The 16943-nt window shown below is 44.9% G+C and overlaps 1 protein-coding gene across 2 annotated transcripts in view; it reads right to left on the reverse strand.

Annotated features, from left to right (window-relative positions):
• Window positions 1-896: 896 nt before the first annotated feature.
• Window positions 897-16943, reverse strand: part of LOC144144444 (lysosomal alpha-mannosidase-like) — a 522591-nt gene continuing 506544 nt past the window's right edge. For both annotated transcript variants that reach the window (XM_077675887.1, XM_077675896.1), the window contains 2 exons: window positions 12330-12479; window positions 897-6357 (listed from right to left, as the gene is read on the reverse strand). In XM_077675887.1, coding sequence (XP_077532013.1) covers window positions 6061-6357; window positions 12330-12479 — 447 coding nt within the window. In that variant the 3' untranslated portion in view covers window positions 897-6060. The remainder of the gene's footprint in view (window positions 6358-12329; window positions 12480-16943) is intronic.

Below are 16943 nucleotides of genomic sequence, written 5' to 3' on the forward strand. Positions count from 1 at the left end.
AAAGGCGCTATACACTTTTGCTTGCAGCTTACATAGGGCTGGGTGACTTTGTAAGCTCGAACTTCCCAGTATATCCACTGTGTGCGAGAGAATTAAGCTGTAAAGATGATGTCAAGGTTAAGCTTTCCATCTGTACGTATTTACAAGCATGAGGTAAAGGGGTTATATATTATCTCTTTATTTCTTTATATATAATATGTATATAGGCGCATATGTATATATGCTTATCACACATCTACAAATTACTTAATTAACCTTCACTTTTTCTCTCATGAAGCAATGTGCTTCAATTGTAGTTGTACTACAGTCTAACCCTGCAGCAAACCCTGCCACAGCAATTTTCATTAACGCCACTTCAGAAAACAAAAGACACATAACCATTAATACTCACTGATGCTACTAGCGGAATTCAACTGAAATTGTAAGAGTGGCTGCTATGAGTTAACCCCAATTACATGCATGAGAGAAAAAAAGATTTAATGCAAAAACCTCACCAAGAAAGCAAGCGCCTCATTTTTTTATTTCTCGTTATTTTCATTTCAGTACTCACTCTTCCTTCTTACTGCAAAGACATTGAAGTGGAATAGGAACGTTTTGTGCCCAACAAATAATAGGATTCTGGTGGGCGCACCTAGCCTTAAAACTTTGCCTCCACCATTGCATCGGCCTGGTGTGAAATTACGTGAAGGCATTGCAGACAAAGGGTCGAATGAAACGTGAAAAAAATTATAGGGGAAAATGAACACATTTCAAGATACACTATTCTGCAAACATATATATATATATATATATATATATATATATATATATATATATATATATATATATATATATATATATATATATATATATATATATATATATATATATATATATATGTATATGTATGTATATACCAGGGGTGAGACAGCCCAAACAGATTTGGGAGCAGTTTTCGGAGCAGCAAAATTTCGATTTTGGAGCAGAAGAATCTTGATTTGGAGCAGTTAGGGACATTTAATACATCGTCTTGTGAGCTTAAAAAATCATTATTTCAGTAATTTGCAGGGTCAAGTGCACATTTCAATCAGTTTTGAATACACAGAACACTTAAACAGCCTTACCTGAAAGAATTTTTAAGAGTATCACAAAGTACTAACTGCACTACCTTTTTCCTAACTGGTGATATTGTGTTGCGCCTGCACGCAACACTGACAACAAAACTGCCGTTAACATTAGAGAGTTTTAGCAGTCCGTCTGTTCTGTTGGTTACTTTGTTACCGGGTTGACGGGACCGGTCTGCGCCTGCGCGCGCGGAAGGGCGAGGAGGCGCGGGCAACTAATCCCCCTACGGCTACGAATGCCCAAGTGCCCAGACGAGTCCCGGTGAGCACGGTAACTACGTACACGACGGAACAGACGGACTGCTAAAACTCTTATCAAATTTAAGGGCTCCGCAATTGTGGCGTTTTTTTTTGCTGTTTTAATGCTAAAATTATTGTTTTTGTAATCCCAGGCTGTGTTGTACGAACGACTGTAGTCACGGCAACAGTTGAGCAGCTTCGAGCTAACGGTCGCATAGCCCAACCAGCCTACCCGTTTCAGTCCCCGGGGCGCAGGTTCACCCTATGGTCATTTGAGTAGCGTTAATGTTTAGCCACCTAGATTTTGGTATTAAATTTCACTTTGCATACAGCAAGTGTTATAGTCGCGTTCTATGGCAACCGTGTAGTCCTGCAGCTATTGGGCGCTACCTGAACAGGTCGCGGCGCCGCAGCACAGCCCGCAACTTTCGTGTCGACCGTTCCATCCCCGAGGCTCGCGATCGCGCTTCGAAGCACAGCAACACCTCAACATTTTACAACAGCACAACAAGCCAAAAAATTCACTTGCACACCGCGTTTCGCTCTCAAGGACAAACCACGCCGAAGTCGTAGGCCCCACATTTCAATGAACTTTTTTTCTAGCCGCCCAACTTCCCGTAATCTGGCACCAATCTCAAACCATATCCTTGAGTTAACGTCACTGTTCAGAGCCACAACAGATAGAATGAATAGACTGGAACTCAGCTGATGGCGTAAAAAAAACCAGGGAAAATATCGGCGATACGCACTGAGCGCGTTGGTAGCAGCCAGATCAGGCGGCGGCCATGTTTGTTGCCACAGCGATGCCTAATCGACAAGGCCGTTTCTGCGAACCCGGACGGAAAGCGAATAGAGTTTTAGAAGCTATCGCTTGCTTCGTTTCAGTCTTTCTATTTGTGCCATTTCTGTGTTTGCGATTGACCGACTATAAAAGCGGTGACCAAGGGATGCGGGAGGCTTTTGTCCCCGCCGAAACTGACATGAGCATCAAAATCCGTGCCGTTGAGGCTCTTCTGGAGCAGTTTGGCGCAATTTTCGCCATTTTCGTGCTTTTGGAGCAGCTTGGCGCAGGAAAATGGAATTGTATCAGAAAGGCGCAATATGCGCAGCTGTCTCACCCCTGATATACCTATTGTCGGCATTGTAATTGTTCACTTTGCCAGATTTCACATATTTTAACCTCCTTACCATGTAATTATCATTACTTGATGTCACTTGATGCGATGCTTCGTCTTACTTCATCTGTACATGATCATCATCACTGCGGCTACTAAACTTGGCTGCGGTGCATTTGGTGAATAAAAGGCTTCTATCTCAAGTGCAAGGTGTCTTATAATATATATCTCAGGAAATGTTTTAGGGACAGCCACCACTTTTATTTTAACTTATAAAACATATCTGTGCTCCAGTATCATTGCTCCTACGCAACAAAAAAGCAAACATACAATGAGAACTATGCTCCGCAACCTGAAGGCGGTCTGACACTGCGGTGGGATAGATAAATCGCGAAACAAGATATATATCATAAGCAGGAGGGATTCAGAAAAATCACAGGTTTGATGCCACACAGTGGCAATATGTTGATGCTGTAGCAAGTGAATCATCCATCCAGGCAGGCCAGCTATTGAAAACTACACATCTGCACATATTTAGACTTCTGGGTCATCAGCAAGACAGGTGACCTTTTCTTTGACGTTCGGGGCATTACTCAAGCTCGCCTTGCATTTCTGTGCAATTGCAACAAAACTTGAGTGAAAGTTTACATTTTCACAAACATACATATTTGTGAGAAGGAAGCAGGAATCGATTGGGATTTCATGACCACGCTTGGAGATTTCCCTCTGTCTACATGCTGCTAGCATCTTAGGTTTACCGGACACTAATAAAAACAATGTCATGTGCTTAGATATTGTCACCCACACTGTACACACACACGGGAAGACAGTACTTGGGTATCCTCAATGGCGTGTAGTGTACCAAATGTGTTCACATTTTCCGCCAGCTTCCTAGCAAGACAAAGACAGAGGAGGCCTTACGGCGTTGACTACTTGAAAAGTGGACCCTTCCCCTGAAGAATAACATAATTAATGGTACAGGCATAAAATATTTAAGTGGTGAACGCGTTCAGCCAAAAATGCATTTTTCAATTTGTTGCCTTCAGGGCACGGTCATTTACAAGTGCAGTGCTATAGCAGTGGAGCAACTGGAACTCGAGAATTGGAAAGGCTAATTTGGCAGCGCATGTTTTCCACAGCCCACTGACCATGTTCCTATTATCAAGCCGTTAAAAATAAAAAGCAACTATATTGGAAACAAAAATTCTATAAAGCGCTGAAAAATAAACCGCTGAAGTCATACATAATCATACTTGCTGAACACTCTTGCACGTGAGACAACCTGTGTAATTTGAACCAATGTGCATTTTGTTATTCATCGGTGTAGCAGCTACAGCAAAAAAGAGAGTAGATAATCCATTTGAAATCCAAAAGAAATTAGCCCACGCTCAATGAAGCTTGAACCTACCGTCTCAGCCCATACCAATACATCACCACGTGATCAGCCTGCTGTTAGCTACCATGCATTGAGGCTGCCAAAGCGAGTAGACCGCTTGAAAGTGACACCTGAGAGCAGGTCTAAGACGTGCCACGCGGAAGTGATGTCACAAAAGGCGAACGGCACACTGAGGACGTAATTACAATACCTGTGAAGCCGAGCATACTTTGGCCGTTCCGGTTTGATTTTGATTGTTAAAGCTTATTATGCAACCCACCACTTGTCAACGCCGTATGTTGGCAGAGGGAACAAAAGAGAATTTAGCAGTGCACAGTTTTCGAGAAGTGGTGGTAATGTGGACACTCATCAAATTGCTTCAGTCCCTCTCTCGTCTCTTGTACGCACATTTCACTAGACGAGTGTGCATGGACAGAATGACTGGAAGCATCACTCTAGCACGACAACTGTAGGTTATGTGTGACTGCAACGGCATTCTGCCCACTGGCACTAGCACTCGGCTGTGGGGCCGGCAAACAGAATTTGTAAAAAGCTTCCTGCTTATTACAGTAGACTAGATAAGTGCAGTGTAATCTGCACCTTTGTAAAGGAGTATGAGACGTGTCACCTCGCCATTGAACCACTCAGTGGTTGCCTAAAGGGGAAATGAAACAATGGCTTGCAAAGAAAAAGCATTCGTCACGCTATCACAGCAGGCCACTGCCAGCATACTGCGCTATCTTCAACTGCTCACCTAACCACTAAAGTTATGCGACGTTTCCTAGAAAAGTACAAGGCCTATGCATGATTCTATGATGGCCAAATAACTTTTTGCGCTTCCTAGTAACTAGGGATGCGCAAAAGGTCATTTTTGTGGAATAGAACTTGCCAATCATGTCTGGAGAAAAACAGGGGTTTGGAGACGGTTGATAGTGTGGCATATAATTCAGAGTACACAAGGTGGTGAGCTTACTGAAACAATTTAAGGGCACTGAATCGAGCTTGGGCATGTAGAAGTTCCATGGCTGTTGACAACACGTTCCGAGAAGTGAACGCATGCGACAATGGCCTACTGCGAGAACATCACAGATGGCTTTGATTTCCTTACCAGCCGTTTGAAGCACCCCTTTAAGTGGCTATGCTTTGCACTAACTTTTGACACGAAAGCTTCAAGGCAGATCCATGTGCCAAAATGTTCCAAGCTGATCTGCTTGCCCACGCAACAGCAGCTCAGCTGCCACTACTGGGCTTGCACTGCTCTGCTATCTGCAAAATTGTAGGTGCTTTAGGTGGATAACAATAACATTTTTGCACATGTCACTCTGGAAAGACTTTTTCAAAACATCAGGGTGGAGGCCAGAACACCATGGACAGGACTCAACAGCCGTCCGTTCTTATGCGAGGCTCACTCACTACTGGCTGCTACTGACAGCGCTGGATGGGCCAATTGCGCCGTGGAAACACAATGTCAGGCAAGATGCTGGCCATTCACGAAATAGGTGGATTTTGGGCCCCCATTTCAATCACTGCAGAGACAGGGATTTCCTGAGTGCACAGCCAGATTAACGAGTGTGCCTTAAAATGTGTTTTGCCTCTTTCATTATTTACTTTCACCCTCAATTTTCCTCACCTGGGTTCTGCCTCAATTATTTATGTTTTCCTTAAATCAGTACAAAGCAAAAAGGCAAATACAAACACTGATAAGAGGCAGGATATACGGAGACAAAGGCTTTTGAAAATTAATGGCTAAATAAAACACCTAGATTTCTTTGTTTTAAAAAAAGATGCACGCAATGTTTAGAAAATTTCCAGAGTGATACAAGAAGTGGTTATTCTGCTGTCAACTCTGCAGGGCTGTAGCTTAATGCAAAGTAGTCAATCAGGTGACAAACAAACCATTGTGGAGTTGCATGTTAACCACCTTGTTCAATGTGCGTGGTTTTTTTTTTTCCCGCAGAAAGAAAAAAAAATATCAATTTTTTTTACGGTGTTAATGACCTTGATGTGCCATAGCTCTTACAAGCTTACATGAGCTGTAAGCCACCTCTAAGGAGGCTTTCCTTGCCCTTGTATGGCTTTTGTTTGTTAAACAAGCACCCAGGCACACCGCTTGGAGACTTAACCATATAGATGTGATGTGAAGCTGATACCAGCAGCGTCTCAGTCATTCGAAAAATCAGGGCGACAATTTCGGCGTTCCTGTACAGAAATGAGAAAGGAGGTGCTTTCACTTTAGATTCTTGGGCTCTAGCGTCACCAGGAACGTCCGGATTTCGCCTGGGTTCACCGTCACCGTGAAGAGCCGCTCGTCAATGGGTGACAGATTCCGCCTAGTGGAAAATGTGCCGGTGCCCCCGCCGAACCACGGACGTGCCCCCGGCCGGAATGGTGGCGGCACCGTGGGCATCGACACGGGCACAGAGTCCCTGGTATCGAAGTGGAATCTTGTCGAATTATGCAGGTACTCGTGCGCTGAAAGTACGGTCTCTACCACGGCCGTCACGGTGTATGACACGAGCAGGTGCTGTAAACAAAGAAGACAAAGACAGCCCAGAAATCATTTTATATAACGAGACACGAATGATTGTATACCATTACACATGTACCTGCGACCTAGCAGAGACAATTTCTAAAGCCTTAAGACACCATTGATACATTTTAGAGCGACATCTACTACTCCAGGTACAAAAAACGCCTTGTTTTGTAAAAACGACCTTCGAGCTCAACCAAGGTCAAACCTGGATGCAGCCAGTGCCTCCGTTGGTTGCAAAATGAAAATGAGCTGCTCAAGGTCAGTCTTTCGTGCTGCCAGTGATAGAGGCACTCACTTCACCTAAGTTTACTGCGCATTTGCGCTGAGAACCTTGACGGCGCTGAGCAGCATCTATGTGTTGTCTGTGGTGCAATTGTAGCTTCTGTAGTTGCTGCTACGGAAGTGGCGCCCTTTGCAAAACAATAGTCTCATCATCATCATGATCACCATCACCCCCTCCACCACCACCACCACCAGCCTATTTATGCCCACTGCAGGGCAAAGGCTTCTCCCATTAATCTCCAATTATCCCGGTCCTGTGCTAACCGCGACCAATTTATCCCCGCAAACTTCCTGATCTCATCTGCCCATCTAACTTTCTGCCGCCCCCGGCCACGCTTGCCTTCTCTAGGGATCCACTCTGTTACCCTTAATGACCAACGGTTATCTTGCGTTCGCATTATGTGCCCTGCCCACGACGCCCATTTAATTTCTACTAATATGTCCTTAAAACGCGTTTGTTCCCTGACCCACTCAGCTCTCTTCTTGTCCCTTAATGTTACACCTATCATTCAGGGATAGGTGTAACATTGTAGGCGGAAGCATAGAAAAGCACATTTATTAGTCTCACCGTTGCCTAAACCAAGACATTCCGTAAAGTTAGGTAAATCTCTGAAAACGAACGGTCTCATCCTTTCCCAAAACAAGCACAGCTATCACTCGACAAACCTGGTTTAACCGTGTTTAACCATGGCAATTTTTTTCTATGACTTCACCTGATTTATTCATTCAATGTATTTTTCAAAGTACATTCCCCCAATTTGTTGGCATGGCAAATAGTTAGTTAGAAGTGTTACTTGCAGGCCCAGATGATATCAAGTGATTTAGGAAACCCATCATAAAATTACATGATTTTTGCAGGTAAGACAATAAGAAAAGTAAGAAGTAAAAACAATGCTCTTTAGGTTCGCACAAAAACAAAGAAGTGCAAGAAGACACTTATCTGACTTTTAAATAGTATTAGCTTCTTATCTACCACAAATTATGTCGTATACCCCTAACACATGGTAACGCTAGGACACTTTCGAACTACCGTACTATTTACTCGACTGTAACTTGACTGTGATTTTAACACGAGGTGTGACTTTTCATTCATCCAGAAAGAAAATATTAGACCATTAAAGTAACACGAGCGGTAACTTTTTGTCGCGCAAAGAAAAATGAACAACTGCCAAAGTAGTCACGCGAAATGAGCGGAAGCATGGAAAAGCACATTTATTTTTTAAAAATTGCGACTAGACGTCCACCTATGATGCTTTGAACTTCGTTTACGGAATGCTGATCTGCCAAGTGCCATGGCTTCTTTTGAGCTGTATCAGTTGAGCACTGATCGCCATGAGGCGGTTGTACTGTACAATCAGCAACATGCTTCATGTGGTGACCGTAGCGAGGCTCAAGACAACCTTTTCGGCCAAGTTCGCACGTGAAAAGGCACTTTTGCTGGAGCCGCCATTTGCGGATAGTCGGTACGTCGAGTCTTTGGGCTGCAGCTTCAGCCATTAAAATAGTGAGTCTTGAAACGGGCGTTGTACTGAGCACAACACATTGCCATCGCAGGGGAACCGAAGAGGAGTACCAAAAACCACGCAGGCCTCCACACAGCATGACGCAAAAACAAAGGCAAAGCACAGTGCACGCTGTTAACGATGTACTCTACCTCATTATACCATAATACAGTGTGAGCACAATCCCAAATTTCCTCCTCTCCGATCCCCTCTTCCCACCCCTGAGCTGTGGCAAAACCTGGTGACTAGCGGCTATCTGGACGTCCAGCAACTCTTGGTGAAGGCTTTCTGCTCACCTCATGGATTCCCAGACCTTTCCCTCTCTCTGCCTCTTACCACCGTTAAAAAAAAAAAAGAAAGAAAAAGAGCCAGTCTTGGCTTGTGGCGGATCCAAATGAATTTGGCACATGTTGCCATCGATCGCAAAATGGCCAGAACCATAGCCGTCGATGAGAATTGGGTACATCATTGCACTGTTTAGGCAACTTGAATAACGGTATTCGATTGTAATGCGAGCGTAGACGTCAAGTAGCGAAAATTAGAACACTCGCATTACAATCGAGCAAATACGGTAACCTAGCACGTCAAAAGCCTTTATGAAAGAAATGACACTTTTGAAACAAAGCCAGTGCTTATCTCCAGCACATATTTCTCGTAGCTGACAAATCACTGACCTGGCACTGGCTGTTTCATTAAGAAACATGCCCAATATAATAAAATTATTGTGTGGCTAATAGATCTTTTTTTATTATTGTAGATTTATTATTGTCTGTGTTTGCGTGCATGTGTGTGCGTGTGTGTGTGCATTTTGCTGCTAATTTACAGAAAAAAGGTGATTCAATGTATTTGTATTGAGCAGCAATAAGGAAGTGTCCTGCATGCCAATATTCATGGGCTCATGAGGTAACAATGTACGAATGTTAACAATTTGTAGTTTCGAAGCCAATCATTGCATGCAAATTCCTGCCAAAACCTTTTATTACTCTTTTTACCCTACATTACTAAGGCTGAGGAAAAGTATTTTCGACGAGGAGTGAGTAGAAATCACCACATTAACTGCTTCAATGAATATTGGCTTCAATGCTCAGAAGAGAGCAGAATTGGCCCAACATTGACATAGGCAGAGCATGAAAGCAAACAAAATACATACATTATAATTAATTAAGCCTATCTACTAAACTTACATAATCCTAATAACAATTCCAACAATTCACAAAAATTTTCTGAAATTATATTTGGCCTCTATCAGTTGGAAGATGCTCGTGACTTGCAAGCACCTGCTCTTGAGGCTGTGCTATGCCCCTAAAAATTTAGCTAGGCTGCTGCCCAGGCTATTTTTTGATTATAATGACGTGTCGTTGCAGCAATAAAAATGCGTGAAACAGCACACCGTGCAGCACTTCCTCAATGCAGTCATTACGTTTGCCATCGACAGATTTTTTAGGACTAAAGTAAATTGCTGTTCAAATATAGTTAAACCTGGATATAGCGAAGTTGACAAAAATTCGCAATTTTTGGTTAAATGCAGGTTTTCATTACATGCAGGTTCCGAGTTGAGCTCGCGTGAATGAAGAAGAAATGAAATCAAAATGGCAGACATCAGTGATGGGGAAGTCAATGCTCAAGGATTTATTTCACAGTGAAAAACTGCATGATTTGCATCAGCTGCTTTCCCACGAGCTTAGGCACTACACGGCACTCATAAGAAGCAAGGCCACTTACCCCGGTATTCACAAACGTAACTTAAGTATCACTTTTGACACTTTTCGGTGCCTTAACCCGTTTCAAGGACCAAACTGATGCTAAAAGGGTGCCTTTTCACAAACTGAAGCTCTTTTCCGCACTCAAAATTGTTGAGGGGGTGCTAGCTGGGATACTGTATACCGGGCGGCAATGTTTTTCTTTCTTGCCAGCGGAGACAGCATTTAAAACTGCCAGCCTGTCTTGAAAGGACAGAACTTTTCGTTTTGGGGCAGCAGAACTCAACACCCACGAACCGACACCACAGATAGCAGTGGAGATGCGCGACTACACTGATTCTGATTGCAGGGTTTGGGAGGGACCCTTCACCAGCTCCCATCTAGAAGATCAGCTGCTCTTGATGGAAACGGCTGTGGACTCACACCCCTGAATGAGGACGCCTCTCTTGAAACATTTCCTCGATTGAATTAAACTTCATTTCCTCTATATATATATGAGTGATCAATGCTGCTACTTGCGACCTCACTAAGCTATTAACTTTCCTAGAGCCCAATTGCTGTCACCTGTTGCTGAAGAGCCACTAGCAAGTTCCTCTCTGATTGATTGACTGATTGTAGGGTTTAACGCGCCGACGCAATGCAGGCAATGAGGTGCGCCGTAGTAGAGGGCTCCGGATTAATTTGGACCACCTGGGGATCTTTAATGTGCGCCGAAATCTCGTACACACGAGCATTTTTGCTTTTCGCCTCCATCAGAAAAGCAGCCGCCGCGGCCGGGAATCGAACCCGCGACCTCGTGCTCAGCAGCGCAACGCCTTAGCCACTGAGCCACCATGGCGGGTAGACGCGTGACTACACGCTGACAGGCAGGCCTAGCATTTACTGTAATCAACCCCGCACTCACACTGGAAACGCACGGTAGTGTGCAATGCAAGCGAAGTTCGCTACATTAGTGCATTTTTCCAGCCATTTTTTCAGAAAAAGTGCAAAAAACAATGGCTCATTAGCGTAGCAAATTCGTTACATCAAGGTCAACAGGCGCGATGCCTTCGTTACATAGAGGTCGCAAATACATGGGTTTCAAAGGGGTTGGCCATGGGGAATTGAAAAACTTCGGTAAATCCGGGAATTCATTACGTAGAGGTTCGTTACATCCAGGTTTACCTGTAACCTTTTCTTACCTAATAATTAATTTCTTTTCTTACCTTCTTTTTTTTTTTGGAAGTTTTTTGGAAACTAAAAGTGAAAAAGCAGCATCGTCTGCTTGCATGCAGTTTTGCCTGCAGTGCTTGTCTGCAGGCCGTGGTGAGCAGACGATAGAGGCATGTACAGTAGTGCTTACACTTTCAAAATGCCAAAAAAATTTTTTACGGGCAAGAAAAATTTGCAAAACGAATAATTAGGAAAAAGACATCAAAACAACAATTTAGTTTTCCGAAACATGTTGCAACAGCAAACATGGTCAGCAATACGAGTGCTGTTGTCAACCAGTGTACTGTTCGCCCGATGGCTTTCATTACAAATGGAACACTGCTGAGGGCTTCGGACGGCAGACTGGCCAAATTTTTAGGGACATAGCTGTGCCGATGCACATTTTCGGTCGGGAAAAGAGGTGATGGATAAACGAACTTCTGAAAAACGACTGCCGCAGCGATGGAAATTCTCCTTCACAGTGTGTCACTGAGACAAACGCCATTTTGGTGGCAGTCTTTCTCTGAAAAAGCCTTTGAGGCAGGTGCCCATGTACACCCACCCAATTTTTTTGTCAATATCACGGGAGCGCCAACCGTTTGGTTGATCAACGCCGTATGACTGAGCGAGAGTTGCCGCATGCGCACTAAGCATTGGCTGCAATGGCCGTCATCGGCTGGGCTCTTACAGGAGCTGAGTGCAGCCTCGAATTGTTTCCTTCGCTTATCACACTGCTTTGCATACTTGCTGTCTTTGTTCACGAGAAAGCCAGTTGCACCAATACTATATAAATCGGTAAAAAACGCACATTTCGAGATTTGTTCATGGAATGCTTAGGCTGCTGCTATTAGTCCCTCTCCCTTTCTCTCTTTGCACCATTAGCGGCTGTTGAGCAGGCAATCTTACAAGTGAAGGAAAGAATCCGGGGCAGCATTCTGCTCTTGGAACAGCCTAGCAGACAACACTGCGGCCAGTGCTTAGTGCGCATGAAGCAACTCTCGCCGAGTTTGCAGTATCGCTCCGTTATATGGCATGGATCCACAGAACGGTCGAAGCTCCCGTGATATTGCTGAAAAATTGGGTGGGCATACCACAGGTATTAAAAAGAACTGTACCCAGACTCAACACCCATGTTCTTATTCTCACCCAGTCCATGCGCCCGTGGCTCCCGCGAGAGTATAACAATGACACCAGTTAGATAGGGCACGCCGAAAACATGATGCATTCTGCATGGGAGAACTGGATGGCCGCATTTCCCGGCAGTCCATGTCAGAAAGGTGCCTCTCACCTTAAGAGATACAGTGGCCGGCCTTCCCAGCCTGCTGTCCTTGTAGCCCGGATACAGGTGTTCCAGACGTATGAGAGCACGGTTCTCATCTACGTGCTCCAGGCTCAGCAGGTGAAGGCTCGACGGCAATGGGTAGTGCAGGCCACTCACCTGGGGAACAGCAAGGGTATGTTAAAGACTTACCTGCATGCGAGCTACAGGCATAAAAAAATTCCCGCACTTGTGCTTGTAAGCTATATAAACCGAAAGGCATGGGCATGTGTTGTACATTGTTCCCAGGCGATATTTTTCTAGACGCTGCGGCACTACTTCGAAGACTCACTGGTGCAGGGGTGGAACAGGGCACATGGGTTTGGGAGCAGGCAAAATTGCCTTTTGTAGCAGGCTTGGAGCAGCCAGAAAGGCCGTGTGGCAGGGGGCTGGCACAGGCTGCTCTGCCAGCCACCTGCCAATTAAGTTTAATCCATTCATCCACTACGTTAGGCGTTCTACCGTGCACTAAAACCTACTCCAAACCAGGAACGCAGTTCTTGTGCTTTACCTGGAAATTTACAATATGCAGAGTTTTCTACTTAAGGCCCCAGTGAGTGCGCCGCATTATCACAGTTCAAAGAGTCACGCACAGAGTCGAATGAGATCAGATAACAGGCCTCGCTTTGTGTCCGGTAGACTGCACTGTTAAGCGAACTCACCGTGACATTCTGTAAAAGAAGGCGGTTTCTTGCATTTTTTGTATCGAACAGCTGTTTCAGTGCGTGCGAAGCAGAACGTATCTTTGTCTTTGCCCGTCAAGGGACTGCGAGAGTCGACGAACGTACACTGTCGATTACGTAATGAGAGCTTGCTAGAATGCTTAGTTAATGCTGGCCCATCCTCTACATAAGCAAAGCTAACCTCATAGCTCACAGGCTAAAATGAGTAATTATTTCACAACAAAGGCGAACCAAATTAGAAAGCAAGGGCAAAGCGTCCAATACCCCTTTTGTTCTATACATGAAGCTACGCTCGTCAAAAATTTTCGACTATCTGCAAATTCACTTCCAGTAAACCGCAACCTTTAAGGCTCTGAGAGCTCTTTAAGGCTATGAGAGCAATTTTCATAGATTGTGGCGCAGCGGCCGGCACCGGCAAACAAAAAAACAAAACCGTGCAAATGCGACACAAGCAAATCCCAAGTGAAGGCAAGTGCATGCGGCCTTACAGCTAAGCATAAGCCAACTTCCATAGCCACTCACAGCTCTGATGAAAACGAAAGCATAACCGCACTGAAACCAAAAACACGATGTTTCAGCCAAGTTTTCGAGCAAGGGGCATCATGGCGGTCATATCTCGCTGCTCAATGAGGGCTCTGTGGCGCAGGACGGTGCTGATGAACGAGTTTAGCGCAATGTGGGCGGTTTGGCACAGGATGGCGCAAGTGGCACCAGCACCCTCCTCCCCCTTGGGAGACTCTTCTCTTCTAACCGAGGTGACGTCGGAACGCGGGGTTGCCCTGTTTACGACTTTTCTGCAGAGGTCTGGAACTGCACGGATCGGACAAGGGAGCTGACGTTCCTCTACCCTGAGACGAGGCGAGTCCCCCCTCAAGAGACGAACCGAGTCAGCCGCCACGGACAGCTTAATGATCTCGTGGAGACTCCGTCTCCCACCAGGCTCGGGACAGCCTGTCCAGTGGGTGTTCCATATTCTGACTGAGCAATAAAGTGTGGTTTGTCGACATTGCCTACCTCCGAGTGCATCCTCTGGCACCTCCCCCCAGTGAGACAAATGAACCGTCAGAGGTGTACCCGCGATGCCACGGCGGGGATTGTGGCTTTCGTTCTTGTGTTCTAGCTTGCTTGCTGGGCAATACTGTCCATTTATACCGGCGACCCCCCCATTCTGGCACCCAACGCGCCCACATTCTGGCGCCCAACGGCCTCCGTGCCCACATTACAAAAGGATCAGAGCAAAATCAAAGGTAGAAGACAATGTTGTAACAAAAGGCAAGAGGACATAAATCACTACGTGAATTATTACAGTGGATGCGAGCATATCAACATGTGGTAACACACACAATAACAACACGAAGATTTCTACAATTTCATACCAAAAAATGGCGCTCAAACAGAAAAAAGTAAACAGCCTTCTGTGCAAGCAAAAAATACAATCAATAACAAAACAAGGCACAAAATGTGACAGGCTTGCAAAAGTTGCTTTGAGCATCATTAACATAAAAAATGTCGACACACATGTTCCCGAAATCTTGTACTGTCAGCTATGGAAGCAATGGTATCTGGAAGATCATTCCACATGGCAATGGCCCAAGGCAGTGTTGATGAATCCAATGTACGTGTGTTGCCATAAATGCGGGAAAAACTAAACTGATTATGAAGTCGTCTCGACATGCATACTGGTGTTACTATTGGCAACGGTGACAGCCCACTACTATGAACGTATTTAGGAAGTAAGCAAAGGAGAGCAATTAAGCGGCGTTTTTCCGGAGGCACAAGTGAATTGTCTAGTTTTATTTTTATTACACTTGAATATTGATTAAAACTGCCTGAAATGAGCGGCTCCATTTTGCACAGACTCTAGCATCGTGATTAGGTAGTTTTGGAAAGGGGACCATATTGGCGAGGCAAACTCAAACTGTGGGTGGGTGAATGATGGCACAAAAAGCAGCTCATCTTAGCTTCGTCCCACCTGCAGAGCATGACACCATAGATTGAGCTTGCAAAGGGTCAGATACAGTTACAACGTCCGCACCATGATTAAATTCGTATGCAACTGAACAGATGATGTCTGGCCTCTGATACGACTGATCAACATGGCCGAACTCCCACTCAACAATTTTGCATATATAGGCGAGTTTGTGCAGGCAGAAGTAACCATACTTAAGTAAACTGGGTATGTGTAAACTGTTTTGACTGTTTCATTCCAGTCTAAACTGTTGGTCTACTAGCTGGTACTCTTGCTGAAGCTTGCCAATGTCTATCTCACATATCCTCTAACGTGAGTGACGCGAACTTCATGACCTGGCCAGATAAACGAAGCATAGCTTAAAATAGGAATTTACTGCATGGACACGATTACCGAAGAAACTTCGAGTACTTAGAAAATAAAATCAACTTGTCTTTTACTCGCCAAGCTTAAAATAACAGGCAAGAAGCGGTGAAGTTGCATGTCGTGGTTGTGATTGTTGTTGCTATGATTGTTGTTTAGTCAGTTAGGTGTGTTTGCCTTTGGCTTACTCCAAAAGAATTCAACAAGTTGGTGGTTAAAGTTTTCAGTGTATTAAAAAAAAAAAAAGAAGAAACTAAGAGTGCAGTGCTGGACTGAAAATATGAACTGAATTTTTATGCTTCACTTTTTCATCCTCACATGCCCGTCCTGGCCGTGGATCAGTACCTAAGATCCTGTCCTGTCCTGTCAGGCGGTCCTGCATGCCGGCTCGGCGGTCGCAGGTTTGAAACTCACGGAAGATTTTTTTTTTTCTTCTTTTGTCTCAGTGGCTTTGTGCCATCTTATAAAGCACAGGTAAGACTCTAAAGAGAATCGGCAAAATAATGCAAGCACCAGCAGGAAAACTGAGGGCAAGTAGCCAGCACACTGTTCTTCTACAATGGTAGCCATACAACTAAAGTAGTCATGCCAGCAGCGGTCATGTGGATAGAAAACTGTTTATGGCAATTAACAGAAGATGCACTATTTTCAATATATGCACTCCACGGCTTTACTACATAATAAGTACAAAGTGCACTCGCTCAACTCTTGAATGTCCTTAAATCGACGTTAGTGCTGGTTGCACTGCCGGCTGACGGTATCGCACGGTCGCTAGGGAAACGCCTTAAAAGAGCACTTCAAAGACATCTAGTAAAACCTAATAGTAATTATTGGCTAAAATACTTCTGATTTAAGTTCCTACAAGGTTGTTCAAAGATATAAAATTAAGCAAAGGCAAATACATTTTCCCTTCACGGTCCCTTTAATAATGACCGCACAACTTTAGAACGGGATGGCTACGATTGCTACGACTGCTCTGGCAACCGTGAGAAAAAAGAGTGCGGCAATGCATGCATTCAAACCAACGTTTTTAGATTAGGTCAGCTGGAAAACACCGCGCCGGAGGCGGCCACATTTTGTATCCCAGCCGAGGAGCAGCGCTGGTGTCGCATTGAGAACGGCGAAGAGCGACCGGGTGCCCGCGCGTCCTCGCCGCGTTGAAGGCGTTGTTTACTGTGCAGCCGTCTCCCGTTGTGCGGCAGTGTGGTGTCTTGTTACGACTCGTTCCTTTCTTCTTCTTTTTTTTTGACTCTTACGCGCTCATCATGTGCCATTGTCTTGTGGGCCGAGGCTGATGCATCATTGCCATGCCGACCTGCAGCGCGCTCGGCTGTCGAAGTGGATATGGCTCCCAAGAGAAATCGGCCGTTCGGTGTCATTTCTTTAAGCCTCCGAATGACCCTGAAGTGCTGAAGGCTTGGTCTGCTGCCATTCCGCGAAAAAATTTCAAGACGTACGACGAAGACGTACATTTGCGATGTGCATTTTGAACCTCAGGACCATCGTCACTCGTCACGTCATCTGCGGCAGCGCTGTTCAGATTCCGCGTGGAAGGTGGTCAATTAGTCC

Source organism: Haemaphysalis longicornis, unplaced genomic scaffold, assembly GCF_048455015.1.
Source record: "Haemaphysalis longicornis isolate Haplotype H1 unplaced genomic scaffold, Haemaphysalis longicornis Haplotype H1 scaffold_1, whole genome shotgun sequence".
NCBI classification, from domain to species: Eukaryota; Metazoa; Arthropoda; class Arachnida; order Ixodida; family Ixodidae; genus Haemaphysalis; species Haemaphysalis longicornis.